Below are 20,680 nucleotides of genomic sequence, written 5' to 3' on the forward strand. Positions count from 1 at the left end.
ATTCCATTTCAGAAAATTGCCAGCAAAAACTAAACTAAACTAAACTAAACTACTTATTTCAAACCACACTTCATTACAATAGACATGAAGGATACCAGAGCAAGTGGTAATATAGCGTTTCATTCTGAGACCAAAAAAAAGCAGCGGGACAAGGAAACAAAATACACCTGGTTTTTGTTCCCGCTCAAAGTACGGGACAATGGTGTCACAGGAGATGGTCCATCCATTTGATGTTTCTGTCTGTCCACACAGAAACATCTTCTGGTCCTTGTCCTTTGTAATCAATAGGTCTACTCCACAACCCTGGACACCTGGTGCATCAAAGGAGCAGACCTGTCATTAGTGTGAGGAGCCACACCTTGTCTTAGACCACCCCCTAGTGAGGAGGGTCTGTTAGCATGTGTGATCCTGCCTATCATCCCAAATTATAAAATTACAAACAAAGTGTTTTGATGGCGTTTTGATGATGTTTGAGTTGCCGGTTCGATTGCCTTGTATCAAAACAGTTCCATTACTGTTATTCATTCCAATAGGGACCACATTTGTGTGGTTTTTGATGGTTTGATGATGTATGGTGTCTGATGGTTTGATGATGTATGGTGTCTGATGGTTTGATGATGTATGGTGTCGGATGGTTTGATGAGTTAGTAACTGATAAACTCGACCCAACACATCTTGTCGGGTCAGGAGGCTGATTCCCTCAAAGGCTGCTGTAGATTACTGATTTATTAGCATTGTCAGGCACAGTTTAGCATGGTTCCTTTGGTAGATTTTCAAGTTCCGTTATTATTATCCATTATGTTTTCTTGAAGAAAGCGGTTCCTGTGAGGAACACTGAGAGCCAGCTCTGAACGATGTGGACTTGTTCATTTAGGCAGAGGACTGTCATCTCAGGTCCGTGGTCGGCGGTCAAGGGTCAATCTCCTCAGGAACAATGTTGAGGATGACGTCCTCGTTCCCGCGCCGCACCACAGTCCTCAGCTTGCCCTCTCTCCTGATGGCTGCGCTGACATCGTTGGCTGAGGTGATGCGTCCGTCGTTGATGCTGATGATGACGTCGCTCTCCTGGAGGCCCGCACTGGAGGAGAGACGAATGATGTTAGAAGCTCGTTATTTAAGTTTATTTATTTCATGATACATCGTCAGATAGCAGAGTAAGATAACAAAATCTGTATGAATACAATTATACAACAATAAAACAGCAGTTGATAGTTCAGATGCAGTAAATCATACGGAGTGTACTGAGTGTACTGAGTGTGTAGTGCTGCAAGGACAGCCAGTTAACCGAGATTCACTGCCAGGATTCAGTCTGGGGTTAAGTCCAGTTTTTGAGGAATGTTTGTAATAAAAAATAGGAAAGGAACTTTCCATTACCTCAAACAATTGAGACACTCTACCAGATACGACCAAAAGCAGACCGCGCTTCTACATAAAAATCTCTGGTGGTCAGAGTTCAAGCTGAGAACACTTTTCTGTCCTTTTCCTAGCGTCAGCATGAACGATTTTTCATTTGTGGTCACAAAGTTTCCAGCAACATTATGCATTCTGACTAAGAGGCTGTTAGTAGGGTTCAATATTTTTCCCAAAATTAGATGAATCAGTTGTCGGGAAAAGACGACCCATTTCAAGTTTTTTTTTTGCCCAAGTAGGCCTAATGTATCATTGAAATATGCGTTCCCAAATCCGAAACTGAAATTTTTTATATTATTTGTATCATTATTAGGGCAAAATAACACAGTTTATGTCCATCAACACAGTTTGCAATGATCAATTCTGCTGCGTGACATCTGCTGCAGTGCTTATTATGAAATGCCAGGTGATGCCACTTGTCTAGGCAACCCTTATAAAACCAATATTTTACAGAACTCCATTATAAAAACTAACGAAATCTGTTAAACATTGAATGATTCCTAAACCATTCTGTTAAACTAAAACCTTTCTGTGGCTGTTGAGATTTGTAAGCGGCTGCAAATGGGAATAATCTCTCTAAGTTAAGTTGTGTCCGGCGTGGCTAGAGTCCACGGACCCGCTCCCAAGGGGGACACGGATCAGTGTTTCGCAGTGTGTGTTGCTCCTTTCCCGGGGCTAGTGTTAGGCTGCACGTGGTTGTGTGTCCGGCGTGGATGTGTGTGTTCGGCGTGGCTGGAGTCCACAGACCCGCCCGGACACAGATCAGCGTTTCGCCGTGTGTGTCGCTCCTTTCCCGCTGCTCGAGTTTCACCTCCATCAACGTTACCGTATCAAAACAATAGACTCATTGTGTTTTTAAATTTTATTTTATTTCCCGTTTCCAGTCATAACCTTTTCCCGGGAATCCCGGGATTAAACCCTTAAACCCTGTTAGCCACTCACGTCTCAGCAGGGGTGCGGCTTATAACCTCGATGACATACGCGCCGGATGTGACGTCAGGGAAGTCCGACTGCCTCTCCTTCAGCTCCTTAGCCAGCCTGCAGGAGGGACAGTCAGTCAGACAGACAGGCACCTGTACTGGATTAACTGCCATATTTGACTCCTAAGTACACTGTTTCAAATGCAAGGAATTGTCAAATGGCATTTGTAAAGATGATGTACGCTTTGATTTGTTGACCAGCATGTAGGTTTATGACGATTTACGTGGATTTAAACAAATACCAACACGGAGAAGAATAACATGGTTGGGTGAAGTGGTTTGTGAGGTTTGAGTTGCACGACAGTCGTGTCCAAACTCACGTGGGCGTGAGGGTCATCATACGGACTCCAATGTACCTCTTCCGTTGGGACATTTGGCCTGAAGCAGAAGAAAAAAAGTTTTTTTGTCAATTGTGGTCCAAAAAGTAATTTGGTATGATTTAAGATGAGGTGCAGTGATAAGTTCACAAGCCTAAATGAGACCAGTCAGGACTAGACCCAGCCCGTCAGCATGGAAACATGGAGTACCTTTGGCCTGTCTGTCATGGGACTCTGCCAGGAACTGTCTTATCTTGTCGGAGGGGATGGCAAAGGAGATTCCTGCAGTTACCTTCAGAGTGTTGATGCCTATCACCTCACCATCCTACAGTGCACCCACACACGCACACACACACACACACACGCACACACACACACACACCCACACACACATTAATGAACATGCAGACCCACATACGCACAAACACACATACACGTACGCACACACATACATACTCATGCACACACACACACACACACACACACACACACACACAAACCACAAACACACACAAATACCAGATGTGTTAAACCCATGCAGAGGGTTTAACACAAGGTCACCCTTTTACTGGCATAACTGCAACCATGGCAACGCAGAGTGTTGTGATTTAGAGCTGCAGGGAGAGTGACGACATCGTCCGTGATGCTGGCTTCTCCAAAGAAGATTTCACCCCAAAGGACATGAAACCAATGTTAACATTGGTCAAACTGTGACTCGGGAAAGGTCTGTTTTGTGTTGAAAATGTGTTTGTGCTTTGTCATTTGAGACTTTAGTTCTCACATTGAACACTTCTAGAATATCTTCTCAATGCAATGTCATTACTGATTAGGTCGGGGTGAGTATTTTCATCCCTGATCCTACAAACCCTTTAAACAACAGGTTCATGTTGCTCTCACCAGATTCACCAGCGGTCCTCCAGAATTTCCGTACTGTGAGGAGAGAAAACAGCAGTAGGGGTCAGAGGTCATACGGTCAGTGTACATTTAAATGTCACGCAGGGAAGCACTTCCTTTCGGGCCTAATAACGACCCCTAGCGACCCCCTAGCGACCCCCTAGCGATCCCCTAGCGACCCCTAGCGGCTCCTAGCAACCCTCTAGCGACCCCCTAGGGGCCCCCTATCGACCCTTGTCTCCGGTCAGACGGTGGACGGTCAGAGAGGATGAGGACCTGATGGAGGTCCTTTAGGTTGGGGGTGTTGTGGCGAGCTGCATTGTCAGTGTGTACCCGGCCCTCACGTTGATGATGGCATCCGTCTGGATGTAGTCCATGTCTGAGTCGCGCAGGCCCAGCTCCTTGCCCCCCCGCTGGGTGGTGCTGACGATGCCGGTTGTGACGGTGTTCTGCAGGGAGAAGGGACTGCCGATGGCCACCACAAACTCCCCAGGACGCAGGTCTGCAGAGCGGCCCAGCTGCAGCACAGGAAGCTTGATCTGGAGCCGGAGCACAGGGAGACACACACACACACACACACACCCAGGGAGACAGAGAGACACACACACACACACACACACACACACACACACACACACACACACACAGGGAGACACACACACACACACACACACACACACACACATACACACAGGAAGACACACAAACACACACACACACACACACACACACAGGGAGACACATACACACACACACACACACACACACACACACACACACACACACACACACACACACACACACACACACACACACACACACACACACACACACAAGGCATACAATTAGATACCTGCAAAATATATCTTGAGGAGCTTGGCCATGGACACACCAGCACACACAAACACATACTGAAGGCAGTCAGAAGTCATTTAATAGAATTAATCATTAAAGGGGCGCATCTTCAAAGCAATTATTCTGAAATGTCTGGTAAAAGCACACACACGCACACACACACACACACACACACACACACACACACACATACAAACATTAGGGGTGTAACGATACACAAAAGTCACGATTCAGCTACCTCACAGGACTTGGATCCTGATCTGAATTCCAGTGTTGGCAGTGTTGTGCAAGTTCACACAAAATAGTTCAAGAAAAACTGTGGGAGTGAGTATTCTGTGCTTATCTTTTAAAATGAATCCTCTCCATTACCAGCTGCCCATCACTACAATCTCAAATTGTTGTGGGTATTATTTGTACACCTGTTTCATTCATCACAACTGAGGCAGTAACTCTATTTAATAAACATGTCATTCTGGACCTGGATCAATTCAGAAGGTCACAAAATGGGTTGGGCCAAAATCTGTGTGCGCCACCAGACAATATTATGAATCTCAAACTACTGCGTCGGGTTCTCTGACGTCTCTGGTACTTCCACGTCAATCTGAAGTAGACTGAACTGCGACATGGAGGAGAAAAGGATTGTTGCCCACGATTGTCTCCCAGGATTGTCTCCCGCCGGAGCCCCGCTGCCCGCTGCCGAGGCGATGGTGCCTCGGCAGCGGGCAGCGGGGCTCCGGAGGGAGACAATCAAAAATCCCTTTCTCCTCCATGTCGCGGTTCATGTACTTCAGGGAGTCAAAGCCAAAGTTCCTTTCCCCCAATTCCTTCTCAACCATGGCTGAGATAACCCCCACTACGAGTCTCGTTGTGGAAATACCAGAGACGTCAGAGAACCCGATGCAGTCTAGTCTTTTCACTAAATGCAAGCTTTGCGCAAGCTTGCCTTATTGTCTTGTGTGTTATGCGCCATAACACCAACTGCAGAACGGTTATCCAAATAACAAAGAAGTGTACAACACTTGCGTTACAGTGTGTGTATTCACACACACACACACACACACACACACACACACACACACACACACACACACACACACGTGGCGGTCGTAGCTCATTGTCTCATTGGCGGGCCAAATTCTCTGGGCGGGCCAAGCAGAGAAAGGGGAGGTAACATGTCCCAGTATGACGACATATGGGGAAAATTCCAAATCGGCACATCTGAGCTTTGTTTTTTCAAAGGCAGAGCCTAGTGCTCGTTATCTAATGCAGGATACCTAGTGCTCGTTTTACACCTAATGCCATTTCTAGCTACTGGGGGACCATAGGCAGGCTAGGGGAACTCATATTAATGTTAGAAAACCTCATAAAGTGACATTTTCATGCCATGGGACCTTTAAAAATATGTTAAGTTCAGTTCAAAGTTCATAGAAAAATGAATTTGTTCAATGAACTAGTTCTTTTGAAGTTCATGCACAAACTTAGTGTCGGTACATTCTTCTCATGACTCCTAAATGAGTTGTCATTGGACGTCTGAAGCGCTGACAGACAAGCAGGAGACTGTTTCCTCAGCGTGTGACACGCTGTTATCCTTCTCTCCAAAGGGAGCGTATGAAACCCTCAGAGTGTGTGGGGACCTCCAGAAGGGCTTCACTCTGTTACTGTCACTCTGTTTACCCACAGCACCACACACACACACACACACAATATTGGATTAAGGGCTTTCAGTACCCTCTGTTGTTTCTGGATGAGTTGGCTGTGTTTATGAACGGATGTGTGTGTGTGTGTGTGTGTGTGTGTGTGTGTGTCAGTGTATTCTTGTAATGACATACAGATGTGTTCTCTCATTTTGTTACAAAAACAAAAAAAAGAGAGAGAGAGAGAGAGAGCGAGTTGATCCTTACCATGTGTGTTTGGGAGTGATTTTGGGAGGAATATCAGTAGAGTAGGCTTTTATGTTATGCCATTTTATTTGTATCTCACGTAATTTTTTTATTGTACTATTAATTTATTATATTAAATTTGACCCGGTCAAATCTTCATCTTCATCATATGTCTTCATCATATATATAACCCAGAAGGAAACCAAATCCAACACCTTTCTACCGGAGTGACGCCCAGACGCAGCACAGACGCAGCACAGACACAGCACAGACACAGCACAGACACAGCCCTCTGTATTCTTCACAGCTTCTCAACGGAGAGATGTGTCTGCTCTGTCCCGCCCTGGCTGCACCATGTGACAACACACCAGTGAAATGGAAGACAGTTCTAAAACTACATTCCTTCTGCACTAAAATCAGCATGGAAACGGTGCAAAAAAAAGAAAGGCAGCAAAATCCCCCAGGATCCTCTCTCTCTCTCTGATCCCTCCCTCTATACAGTCTCTATCTTCACCCTCTCTCTTGACTATCTCTCTATCTCTCTGCTGAGCTCTCCCTCTCTGGAAAATCTCTCTTTCTTGTCTCTTTTCTTTCATGGTTCCTGGGGATGCTATGTTTTGTTGATCTGTTCCTTAGCTCACCCCTGATTCATCCCATTCCACTTCTCTCTCTGTGTGTCTGCCTCTCTCTGTCTCTCTCTTTGTCTATCTCTTTGTCTCTCTCTCTGTCTCTCTCTTTGTCTATCTCTCTCTCGCTGTCTTAGCAGAGCAATTGTCATGTCACATGTGTCACATGTGGTGCAGCTGCCCTTCACCAATCATGAATGAGTGTGTGCTCACCGGTGTGTCAATTTGGATCAGAGCGATGTCCGCCTTCTCATCCACATCTTTGATTGTGGCGTCGTAAGAGGCGCCGCTCTTCAGCTCCACCTGGTGGAGGAAGGAAGGTTTTAGTAAAGCACCCACAAGATCCAGAACACCATAGAAAGAGATTAAAAACTACGCTTTGCTTCACTTTTATTTATTTTCCAATGCAACACCGATGTCTTCATGTTCAGTAGAGAAAAGCCATCCTTGTAGTCAGAGTACCACAAATGACCTCTGAAGCTACTTGTAACTGTGTGGTCAAGATAACCGCTTAGCTCTGAAACACCATTTCCTTTCTCTTACTTCCTGAGCTGTTTGTGTCAGTCAACAATCCCAGGAGCGATAACAATAAGACAATGACAATGAGGAATAATGATTTTTTGATGAAAATAATTTGACAAAGGAATACCTGAGACATGCAACAGCAGCGGACATCACTAAGCTCCTGGCCCTCTCTGGCCTCTCGTAATCCATGTGACTAAAGTAGTCAGCTCCCTCCACAGCCCCGCCCTCTCTCTCTCCTCACCACACCCAGCTGAGCTCCTCCCTCCACAGCCCCGCCCTCTCTCTCTCCTCACCACGCCCAGCTGAGCTCCTCCCTCCACAGCCCCGCCCTCTCTCTCTCCTGACCACGCCCAGCTGAGCTCCTCCCTCCACAGCCCCGCCCTCTCTCTCTCTTCACCACGCCCAGCTGAGCTCCTCCTTCCAGGCGCGTGAGAAGGTAGGATATATATTCCTTGTTTGGCTGCTGGAGACAAGGGTTTGATTCCCTACCTTAACCCTGTGCTTGTTGGCCACCACGTGGGCGTTGGTCACTATCAGGCCGTCCTCTGACACAACAAAGCCCGACCCGCTGGCCACCGCCACCTCACGCTTGGAGAACACCATCCTGACGGAGTCGGGACAGCAGGCATCATTAAGTAGACGGATGGAAGATATGATATGGAATCATTGATTTCATTGTTTTGGTGTCATTTTATTTACGGTTGCAACAGCTGTTATAGATTTTACACAGTTATGTTGAATACTTGATTCTGACTGCTCAGTTACGGCATTCTTCAGTCTGTTCTGATTGGTCAGTTTCATCATTCTACGGTCTGTTCTGATAGGTCAGCTACTGCATTCTAAGGTCTGTTCTGGTTAGTCAGTTACAGTTACAACTGTCCATCTCAATAACATTTGAATAATAAAACAACCTTCCTAATATCAACAGTACCTAACTCTAACACTACTCAGACAGTCGGTATGTGCAGCTCAGCTCACTTGCGGTACAGCTCGATGTGGACCACGGCGGGAGCGATCTTCTCCACCACGTCTGCGATGAAGTTGAACTTGAAGCGCAGGCTGTCTGGATTCTGCTGGACCTCTGAACACACAACACACTGTTGGGGGGTCGTATGTACACACTCACACACGTATACATTAACACACACACGTCCATCATCGGCGGACACTCAAGGTCGAGTATGTCTGTCCCCCTTCTTGGTCCTTATGGGTCTTCAGGTGGGCGAAGAGGCCGATCCTTGACCCGCATATTTTGGGGCAATGTGGGCATGGGTGGGCAGTGGCGATTGTGGGATTGGGTGTGTTATGACCCAGGGTCATAATTAAGTATTTTTCAGTGTTGTGTGGATTTTTCTGTGCTGTTGTTCCTCCCTGCCTGATGAGGGTGGTGGTGCTACCACCCTTAGGCTCTCTCTCTCCAGGTGCTGTTCCTCCCTGCCTGAGGGTGGTGCTACCACCATCGGTGTTTCCCCAGGTGCTGGATGCTGATTGGTGCATGGACTGGTGGAGCTACTATAAATGGCCGCTGCTGGAGACATTCACTAACCTTCCCTTGACCCTACTCCCAACTGCACCAGGCTTTGTTGTATGGAATTGTATTGTATTGTAATGTGTTGAACTTTAGCAAGTCCAGGTAATTGTAGGGGTGAGTAGCTCTTTTGGTTTATCTCTTTTTTCTCCTGTTTATTTTATAGGGAGTCAGATTAGAAACCTGTTATCTTTTGTTTTCTTTGGTTTTGGTTAGGTAAGCTAGTTTGGGTCAGATTGTTTTGTTTGTTGTTTTTGGCTGTGCTCACCCTGAAGCTCAATGCTACCGATTGAATAAATTACTTTATGTTGGCCCTGTGTGCCTGGTCATCCTTGGGAGTGGGGGAAAAGAGGGGAGCACCCTTTGTTATGTTCGGTTCCCCTAGGCCGGTCGTAACAGGGTGAAACCTTTTTGTTGGAAGCAAAAAGCAGAAACAGCGACGCTACGCGAGGTGCAGGACCGACGCACCTCCGAGAGGCCACCCGAGGCTTCAGCAAAGGGTGGAGGAGTGTGGCAACCCGGCCCTGGTCCCAATCACCATGATGCACCTGAGGAGCCGGGAGGAAACCGGCTCAAAAGGCAGGCTTCCACAGCCATTCGGGGCTCTCTCGTGGCTGGGGTGGACTGAGAGTCCAGCCGTTGTGGCTGCGCCACGCAATCATCTTTTAGTTCTTTTATAAGAAAGACTTATTATTTGATTAAACGTGCCGTTGTGGCTGAACACCCAACCGAACTGCGTGCTGTTTTAAGTAAGGTGGGTTCACTCCCCGAGGCGGGTTGCCACAGTAAACACATACAAACACACACACAGATCATGTGAAGGTATCCGTTTATGCATATGAATGTATTTGTGATACACAAACATGCACGCAAACATGTACACAAACATACACACGCATTAAAATACACAAACATAAACACACATACAAATATAGAAACATAGGCATACACATGTTGCACTAACTTAAATATACATTATACACACATGCATATATGCAAATATAGATATACAAATATAAATAAACACAAACCTATACACATAAACATGCATACTTTCAGAGACAAACAAAAATAAATGTAGAGCCACAGGTATGTCCATATATTGTACAGTTTATGCCTACACACTATCTGTCTTTAAGAAATATTTAAATGTATTAAAGACAGTTTGTAAAGTTGACTGAACATATTGGAACAAGCTAGCTTCCCACGCAATAGACTGACTCTGAGGAACGGTCGACCCTCGGGGTGCGGACCAGGGGACTAGTGCTGACCAGGCCAGATGTGGACTGCGGTGAGAGGTAGGGTCCCCAGCAGCTGGGACAGCAGCTGGGGGACCTATGGGTTTGCTCCATGACTCAAGGCCCAGTAGTTCACTAACATCTGTAAGAGTGTTTAGGGGTGCGTTCAAGAAGATGGATGACACAGATGAGTCGTGTTAGTGTAAGACACTCTGTTTGCGTGTGTGTGTGGGTGCTTGTGTGTGTTTGTTTGTGTGTTTGTGTGTGTGTAATTGAGGAAGTGGGAGGGAAGGGCGCTACATTTTTTAACTCTTTTAAGAAAAGTGGATTTTTGAAGAATTTTTTTCAGAGGGTGTGTTGTACCACAATATATCATGTGGAATTGTGTGTGCCTGTGACTCTGTATAATGTTCTTGTTTCACCCTATACAACACTCCAAGCGACCAACCAAAACATCTGTTTGGAGGTTATCTGCGATTTGCCCATCTGATGTCCAATGAGCAAACCGCCCTGGTCTATTAGGAGATGGTTCACCTCTTCATTTGAACAATGATCCCTGATCTATAAAGCTCTAACCTGTAGGTATCCTTGAGCAAGATGCCCTAAACCCTTACCTGCTTCTCAATGACATGTTTATAATCATCCAAAGTTGCTTTGGATAAAAGCATCTGCAAAGTAAATAAATAGTCAACTTTGGCTGTCAAATTCCTCCCATGTTTTAGATGACAACCAGATCCATCCGTTGCCCCCATCTGTCCTGTATTTTAAATATATCATATATTATAGAATATATAAATATATCAGGATGTATATATTATTGATATATCAAATAACTTATGCAAGAGATTCAGAGAGGTTGACCTATTCTATCAATACAAACGGATATCTGGTGTTGGAAATTCACACAGCAAATAATACAAAACAGAACAAACTCAGGCTTGCTGGAGTGTAGATAACACTGGACATGCCGACAGAAACCTGAAGCCGTGATTAATGACCATGTGGGACAGTTTATCACTGTTCTGATCAATCTTCTGGAACTCTGATTCATCTCACATTGAATTTCAAACCATTTGGGAAACAAGGACCTTGGTGTCTGGAGTGTTACAGAGAGTGACTGATCTGGTGGTCCACCACAGCACGGTGCCAACATGAGTGGCGGCCTTCTTAGGAGCTCGTCTGCTTTTGTTTTGTTGAGAAAAGCCTTCATTGGATCTTTTTCTAGTTCCTTCTCCGTGCTATTGTGCACTTCAGTGTGAACGTGGGGGTTCACAGGCTGCTGAGCTCGAGTGGGGAAGACCCATCCATCACGTCAGGAACCTTCCAGAACTCTGTAAGGCGTCCGGCGTTCCAGTGCCCAAGAATGGTGGGAGGGGACTTGATGACCTCAGACCAGTGAGCAGCAGCTTGTCACCTCCCCCCGGGTTCAGCCACGCCCTCTGTCCCCGGGTTCAGCCACGCCCTCTGTCCCCGTTGTTGGTCTATCAGCAGCAGGTGAGAGAGGAGGAAGCCATCCTCTTACCGGGCCTGAACCTTACCTTTCCCCTCCTGCGGACGAGAATGGTGACTAGGTGGATGCACACCTAGTCACCTGGATTACGGACTAGCTCACACAGTACATAGGGCCCCACAAGAGACTGGTTCCCCCTATGCAGACGACACCCCCATTGTGGGGTGTCAAGGCTTGACGGGAGGAAGAGAACAGGAGCCTGGTTGAGGATTCTGTCAGTTGGCGCAAGAGTAGACTACAGTACTCGGCCACTGACCTGCTCCGGCTGCGCTGTCACTTGCCTGGACCTGCACCAGAGGCACTCCACCTCCACCCGGACATCACCTTCCAGCCTCGCCGGAGATACATCCACCGAGGGTCCCGCTGGAATTTCCACCATAACAGCTCAACAGCAATAAAATCCATCTGGTCCAGCTCTCGACGACGGACGCCCTCCACGCTCCACCAGCCGGGCTCTCGACCACAGCATGTTAGCCCACCTAGCTCGGTCGGCTAGCACCTCCATCAGCTGCAACAACACCTCACTCAACTTTGCTCTGCTCAACATCCGCTCACTGACACGCAAGGGACATCTCATCCAGGACCTCATCACCGACCGTAAGCTAGACTTTCTTTGCTTAACCGAGACATGGCAACAGCCCCAAGACTATTCTCAGCTGAATGATCCACTCCTGGTGGGTTTGTTTACATCTGTCAACCCCGTGGCTCCGGCCGGGGAGGAGGTCTTGCGATCATTTATTGCGAGAACTGGAAAGTCTCACCGGTGTCCGTGCCAGTCTCCGGCTCGTTCGAGTCCACTGTCTGTGAGTTGTCTGGTCCCACTCCAACCATTATTGCTACTGTCTACCGCTCCCCAAAACCGAATAGTGACTTTTTAATTGACTCTGCTGCTTTTCTCACCCATCTATCCTCTCTCTCACCAAACATAATACTGCTGGGTGATTTTAATATCCACATGGACAATACCAATCTGCCTCTCACCAAAGACTTCACTTCCTGCTTAGAGAGTTTTGGATGTCAGCAACATACCACTATTGCCACACACTCCAAAGGACATATTCTGGATTTAATCTGCTGCTCTGGTGTCACCCCTCTCAACATAACAGCTGATGTACTCCCCATAACTGACCACTTTCTCCTCTCATTTACAGTGAAACTCACTCTCTCCATCTCTAAAACACCACGCCTCATTTCTTTCCGGAACATAAAGAATATTAACCCCTCCACTCTCACTTCAAGTATCCACTCTTCCTGCCTCCTTGACTTCAATAATCTGTCCACCCCTGATGACCTGGTCTCTCACTACAACACTGGTCTCCATAATATTCTTGATTCTCTGACTCCACTAAAAAACAGATCTGTCTCTTTCACTTTCTCCGCCCCCTGGTTCACCCCTGATCTCCGACTCATGAAAGCCAAAGAACGACAACTTGAACGACTCTATAGAAAAACTGGTCTCACTATACACAAAGAAATGTACAATAACCACATCTTATACTATATGGACTCCATTGCCAGCACCAAAACACACCACTACTCGAGCTTAATCACTGCCAATCAAGGCAACTCTAAGTCACTTTTCTCCCTACTCAACAATACCACCAAACCCCAGGACTCTCTCCCCCCTCACCTCTACACAACCTCCTTCTGCAATGCCATCATGTCATTTTTCACAGTAAAAATCAAGAACATCCACCAGAACCTTGGATCAATGCCTCACCTCAGCACCTCCGCCGACCTTCCCCCACCTACACTCTCATTCTCCTCCTTCCATCTCCCCACTCTCTCAGAAATCACAGAGCTCATCCGGAAATCCAAACCATCCACCTGTCAATTGGACCCCCTCCCAACCCAACTTGTCAAAACCTGCCTCCCTTCTCTGGTCCCCCTCACCACTGGATCTGTCCCTACACCTTTCAAAACTGCTGCCATTACCCCAATTGTGAAAAAACCTGGTGCTGACCCCTCCAACTTCAACAACCTCCGTCCTATCTCCAATCTACCCTTCATTTCCAAAATCCTTGAAAAAACAGTTGCCTCCCAGTTCCATTCTCACCTATCCCACAACAACCTGTATGAACAGTTCCAGTCCGGTTGTCACCCACTCCATAGCACTGAAACAGCACTCATCAAAATCACCAATGACCTCCTCATGGCATCTGACTCTGGACTACTCACCATCCTCATCCTCCTCGACCTAAGTGCAGCTTTTGACACCATCTGTCACACCACCCTCCTCAGCAGGCTTTCCACCTGTCTGTCCCCTCTGCCCGTCTCACCACCATGGGGAGCAGAGCATTCAGCCGCTCTGCCCCCCGCCTCTGGAACTCTCTACTACCCCTACTTAGAAACGCTGACTCACTCCCCCATTTCAAATCACAACTCAAAACTCATCTGTTTAAAATTGCCTATTCTCTCTGATGTCAATTCCCTGTCCCTTTTTTTTTGTAACGGTCCTTATTCTGTGTTTTATTGATATTATTGTGTTTTTTTACTACTATTAATATTGATGTGTTTTCTTTTTTGATGTGTTTTTTACTTTGTGTACGTGACCTTGAGTGTCCAGAAAGGCGCCTTCTAAATAAAATTTATTATTATTATTATAAGAGGAGCCATCTCCAGCCGAAGACCTCCCAAGAACCAACCAGGAGTTGGTGGACTACTCTATATGCCCGTGCCTGAGCAACAACCAGTCAGAGCTAGATCCACTTCCTGCAGAGGCAGCGGTCCAAAGTCTGAACTTCCTTAATGATAAATGCCATATTTCCATATATGTATTATGTATCTATGTATCTATGCATATATAGTGGTAAGCTTAAATCATTTACTACATATTTGCTGATCATTTTAAATGTTAGAACCAATGGGTATACCACAGCAGTAAGCCAGAAACAAAAAAGTGAATGGATTCACTGTGGGAGCAAATGGCAGCCGTCCAAGTGCTCCAGCAATAACTGTCAGATTGAAAAATGAATTACGATAACAACGAGGTCTCATCTCTCAGCAACACTCTGAGACCAAGTCAGGTGAGCGTCCTGCATATTTCTACAGCGACCTCATGAAGGAGGCCGGCACTCGCTGGCAGGATCTTATCGTTGTCGTTGTAGCCTGCGTGTTTCAGCTAGCAGCAGATGCCATAGACTGATCTTCATAGACTTCCTGATTTTTTTGCGATCCAAGAGCTTTACTAAACGTTTATCAGGCCATGTCTCCACCTGTGATGATGAGCTGCTCTTCTGATGCTAGTGATTATGGGTTTTTTATGGGTTCACGGTAAGGCTATTCAGTGAAAATGCTTTTTCTCGTTTGTGTGAGTATGTGTAGAGGTGTGTGTGTGTGTGTGGTTAGAGAGAGGTGCATGTGAGAGTGTGTGTTGGAGTGTATTGTGTCTACGTGCATTGTGTGTCCTCTCCCATATGCACTAATGCACCCCGCCCCAAGCGCTGACCAGCGGCGCTCTGCGCTAATGTTGACCGAGCTGAATGGTTTGGGTCCAGGATTAGTTTTGCCAGATGCTATTACTTTAAAGTCCTCAAGAAAACCCAGAGGAAAACCCATATAGATGTGTTACTGTGTAGCAGACACTTGTATCCAAGTTGACCTCCTGTGAATTCAGATGCAGGTCATTAAGGGGAAGGTTAAGGGATAAGGGTTCCTTGCTAAGGGAAGCCTTTAGGGTGGGGAATAATAATAAACTGTCCTCGAACAGTAACATGAACCAGGAGGTATTTAGTATCTCTTTATAAAGCCACCAGAGAGCATTGTGGGTAAATCTCCTCTGTACAGAGAGAGTCACGCTGTAAGAATGTTTGGAAGGAGCTGCATCCACGCCTGAATCACCAAGTAATCCCTCATAGAACAGTTGGACTGTTAGTTAAAGATGGGATGGACATTATTATTAGAGTGTGTGGGGGATTGTGTGTGTGTGTGCGCAATGTTTGTGTGTGTGTTTGTGGGGGGGGGGGGTATTGTGGGTATTTTCAATGTACTGAGACATGGAAACCCCTAATTATTAGAGCTGAGTAGTGAAATGGAGAGATCTCCTCTCTGTATCTCTTCAATACATCTCTGCTTCTCCTCATATGAACTGCAGCAATCCATCTGAAATACAGCCAATACACAACCACACACATAACACTGCATTCAGACTAATTACAATAGAAAACTGCTCATTACAATGATGAAAATTACATTTTAATCACAGCAGCACACACACACACACACACACACACACACACACACACACACACACACACACACACACACACACACACACACACACACACACACACACACACACACACACTCACAAGCACACACTGGAGCGGCTCTTCCTCAACCTGTTCAGGCCTCAGGTGCAACATGCCCAGGACCCATTACAGTTTGCCTACTGAACAAAGGTGGGTGTGGAAGATACTGTCCTCTACCTCCAACACCGGGCCCAATCGCATCTGGATAAGGGGAGTGGCACAGTCAGGATTATGTTTTTGGATTTTTCAAGTGCCTTCAACACCCTTCAACCCCTTCTGCATCAGGACAAACTGGCCAAAATGCGAGCAGACCCCTGCCTGGTGTCTTGGATTTCCAGCTCCCTCACTGACAGACCACAGTATGTCAAGCTGAAGGACATCACGTCTGACACTTTGGTCAGTAGTACAGGAGCAACACTGTACTTGCCCCTCTACTCTTCACCCTTTACATCTCTGACTTCTGTTACAACTCTGAGCTGTGTCACATTCAGATGTTCATTCAGAACTGATGACACGGCCATTGTGTGATGCATAAGGGGTGATAGTGAGGAGGAGTACAGGAGCCGTGTGAGGGACTTTGTCATCTGGTGCCACACAAACCACTTGCACCTGAAGACCTTGAAAACCAAAGAGAACCAAAGACCAGTTCAGATTGAGGAGGCTGTAGTTGAGAACGTTGTCTCCCCCGAAAGCATCGTTAGCCTACGTGCGTCGTAAAGTCCATCGTACGATCATTGCAGAGTTTTCAGACCGTTTCCCGAAAGCATTGTCACGTAACGACGTCGTTAAAACTCTCGTAGCTAACGACGGCTCCAGGGGCACTCGTAGAGCGCTAAGAGCATCGTTACTATAGCCTCAGTGGAGTCACCAGCTGGACATTCCGTGGTATTGGATGTGTTTTAATAAAACACATGGACATTCCGTGGTATTGGATGTGTTTTAATAAAACACATCCAATACCACGGAATGTCCAGCTGGCGCTATTTCGCAATACCCCAAAAACAGTGGTTACCGCCAATATATTATATACAAATGATTCCATTGCTTGTGTGGGAGGTCGCTTGCGAGCTGCACTTGCTGTCTCCCTCTGATTTTAATTCAATCATCGTGGTTAAAATGTCCTCATATTGATCAATGACAGAAGACATACATGAATCATGCTGAGACCAGTGGGTGTCTGAGAATTTCTGCAGGCGTTTTTTGTTGCAATTGTTTGCCATAAAGCACTGTAGGCGCTTCGGTGAGGCTGTGATGAAGTTCACTATTTATTGGACCGTGTCTAGACAGTTACGAACATCCCTGACCTTAGTGGAATGCACAATCGCCAAGTTGAGAGCGTGGTTTCTGCAGTGAACGTAGACTGCTGCGGGAAACTGCTGCGATGCGTGCCTTTGCTTACATTGCCCGCACCATCATACCCCTGCCCAACAATATGGGCAGGAATCGATCTAGACCAGCAACAGCAATAGTCGTGTCAATGCCTCTGCGTTTGAATGATAATGAATGAATGGAACGTCGCATTTTTAATGTTGACACCAAAGTCTCTAGACGAGTGCGCGGCGCGCCAATCACTGAATGAATGAATGAAGCCTTCTGCGGAATCAGAGAAAGTCTGCCCTCTTTACGGTGCAAAGCATGTTTCAGAAATCAGCACATTTAAATAAATGCTATAGTTGTCACACATGCTATGTAGACCTACGCAGTAGCGGGGGGGGGGCGATTGCGGTCAGGCGGAGTTGTTGACGGGGGGGGGGGGCATGATTACGGGCTGGCGGAGTTGTTGATGGGGGAGGGGGGATGATCGATAATAGAAAATGCGCAGATCTTTTTTTTTTCGTGTGCTCGTGTGCACCTAAAACCGCCACTGGGCCTACGCACGGTGCGTTCGGGATTAGGACTGATGTAGCATATGTCGGCCTAGACCTAATCAATAGTGTTTTAATATTTGTAGCATTCATATTAGTCTATTCTTTTCGTAGGCTACTCTGCTGTTGGCCTTGATGGGGAGATATTTTTTTGCTGCCACAAAATATAGTTTAATCCAACAACATTCCTGCGTCTCCCCCTCCTACCGAGCAGGAAAAAAGTTACGATGCATTGTAAGATCCATCACAAGAATGATCGGACGAGCATGGATCCATCGTTATCGGGAAACGGGGCCCAGGTCTGTCTGGGTAGGCTCTATATACTGCGGTCCCGGTCCAACCCACACCTGCCGACAATCTCCTAATTAGTAGGTAGAGCAACACAGGCATACAAACAGCAGGGTCGGGGTCAAAGACCCACCTGGGTCGTCACATCCCCCCCTTAAAACAGATGCCCACCTAGATGGGATTCTGTACCAAAGAAACAATCAAAACAATCAAAATAAATCAATCAATAACCAATCAATCCAAAACAAGTAGAAACAACCAAAAACAACAAAAACTCAACCACCACCAGCTATCTCCAACCGACACTCATACACACTACCACTCCTCTCGCCCACCTCCACCACCACCTTGCTGTGGGACCTCCTGTCCCACAGCAAAACCGGGCCTAAGCACTTTAAGAGGGACAGGGGAGGAGTGAAATAATAACATGTATGAAATCAACCACCTATTCCACCACCTCCGGGCGCTAACGCATGGGAAGTTGGAACCATATGATTCAATTCGTATTTGTTTATTTTGTCAACTCAGTTTATGGAGTGAGATCAACTTTTAACCAGAAACGTTTGTAAGTTAGTTGAAACAGCTCAAATAAACAGTTTACAGTGCAACTTGTAGTTTTATGTTCACTCAATGTAAAAATCCTTTTAAGACCTACAATTTCAAGTTATCGTTTTTACAGTGCACCCACTACATAACGTTACACTACATCAAACACAACTTCTTCTCAACCATGGCCGAGATAACCCCCACTACGAGTCTTTAGGCTACTTGTTGTGGAAGAACCAGAGACGTCAGATGCAGTCTTTATGATTCATAATATCATCCGAGGCGCACATAGCTTTTGGCCGTGATATTAGATATTATATTAGATATATATATAATATAATATAATTATATAATATAATATAAAATTATATAGATATAGAGATCTGGGACACCAGAAACAGACACCAGAAACAGCGGTAGTGGTAGGCAAGATTTTTTTTCCTAAAAGCTATTTCCAGCAAACAGCTTCAAAAACATGTTTTCTGGAACTCATATACTATGTTTACTTGTTGGGAAAACACCATAATATGTCTCCTTTAAAGCTGTTTTGTACATCCCGGCTTGATACAGGGTCCTGTACATATGGATATTGTTGATGCAGTAGTAAATTCCACAATGCAAAGAGAATGAGCAATGACAGTAAATAAAGTGACTAAACCGTAAACAAAGTGCCCGACAGTACATAAAGTGACTATGAATTGAAGAGACTCATCATTGTAAGCACAAACAGAGGATCATTGGCATCAGGGCCATATATGTAGTCATAAAACAACTGGTATAACGTTATGGTAGCCTATACCGACTATGTTTGCTGATCTGCTGCTTTCAAAAGTCACAACGGTGCTGCAGCGCGACGCTTCCTATTGGTGCTAGGGGCGGCATTTGCACGTAAAATGCGCACCGCGGCGCTTCGGCGCCGGTGTGTAGCAGGCTTTTAGTTTTAGGTAGACTATGTGAGCTTGTAGGTGTCCATCGCTCACCTTTACCGCATGCGCCCCTCTGGATGAGGACGACACTTCGCTGCCGCAGCCTCCGGGCCAGGTTGCTCACGCGCTTCAGCTCGCACACGTCGCGGTAGGATACGCCGTCGCTGCCGCACACCGGGCTGGCGGTCGTGCAGGCGCAGACGCCGCTTGTGCCGCGTCGCCGCACGGTGGCCGACGCCTCAGTGCCGAAGCTCACCACGCACTCCATCCCGTCCGCACACCGCGCGCCGCCGCACGCCTCACCGTCGCCGGCCGCGCAAACCGGGCAGCAGTCGCACTGGTCTAGCGCCTCTCCGGCGGGACAGTCCGCGGGGGTCGGGGGACACTTCGGGAGGTCGCAGGTCTCCGGACAGCCGATGACGTCACGTCTGCTGATCCGCGCCTCGACGAGCAGCGCGGGAGCGACGAGGAGCAAGTAAAGAAACATGACTCTAGACAGATGACAAGTTGAATTTAAGTGCTTTAAAAGTTCCCCTCTAGTAAATCTATTGAATCTATCTATTTAACAGAAGTGAGGAGGTCACGTGGTCCGTCAGGTCGGAGATCTGGAGGCAGGCAGCAGCAGTAAGTGCTCTGATCTGATTCAGCAGATCTCCGTTTATAAACCAACGACGCGTTGCCGGCAGGTTAAACACGGACAGCCATTGGTAGAGGAGGAATGACGAGAGAGAGAGCGAGAGAGAGAGCGAGAGAGATAACTACGACAAAACTACAAACAAACATGGACTACAACTTTTACAGATGTTCCGCACCCAGGGACTGTACATCGTCAACGGTAGATCCCGCGGAGACCCCTATGGCTCATATCGCGGCAGTAGTAGGCCTAGTGTAGATTATTTCATCACAGACCTTAGCCCTGGGTCTCTCAGAGCTTTCACAGTCAACCCCTTAACACCACTATCAGACCACATGAATGGGTTGAAATGCGTGCGTGTCACGCCCAATGCGTGAGACTTGAGACCCCTGCCCCATGTAACAAATT

At 46.7% G+C, this 20,680-nt stretch overlaps 1 protein-coding gene across 1 annotated transcript; it reads right to left on the bottom strand.

Moving 5' to 3' along the window:
• LOC311367142 (serine protease HTRA1B-like) lies at positions 1–20,223 on the bottom strand. The gene is made up of 10 exons (XM_084485980.1): positions 19,693–20,223; positions 8,466–8,568; positions 7,977–8,091; positions 7,176–7,265; positions 3,946–4,140; positions 3,605–3,637; positions 2,918–3,032; positions 2,711–2,768; positions 2,353–2,448; positions 1–1,078 (listed from the first exon to the last, which is right to left on the bottom strand). Exons 1-10 carry the CDS (start codon positions 20,123–20,125, stop codon positions 910–912), a joined length of 1,407 nt encoding a protein of 468 aa, XP_084342106.1. The 5' UTR covers positions 20,126–20,223; the 3' UTR covers positions 1–909.
• Between the last annotated feature and the right edge of the window lie 457 nt (positions 20,224–20,680).

The sequence above is a fragment of the Micromesistius poutassou genome, assembly GCF_964030765.1.
Source record: "Micromesistius poutassou genome assembly, chromosome: 21".
Taxonomy (NCBI): domain Eukaryota; kingdom Metazoa; phylum Chordata; class Actinopteri; order Gadiformes; family Gadidae; genus Micromesistius; species Micromesistius poutassou.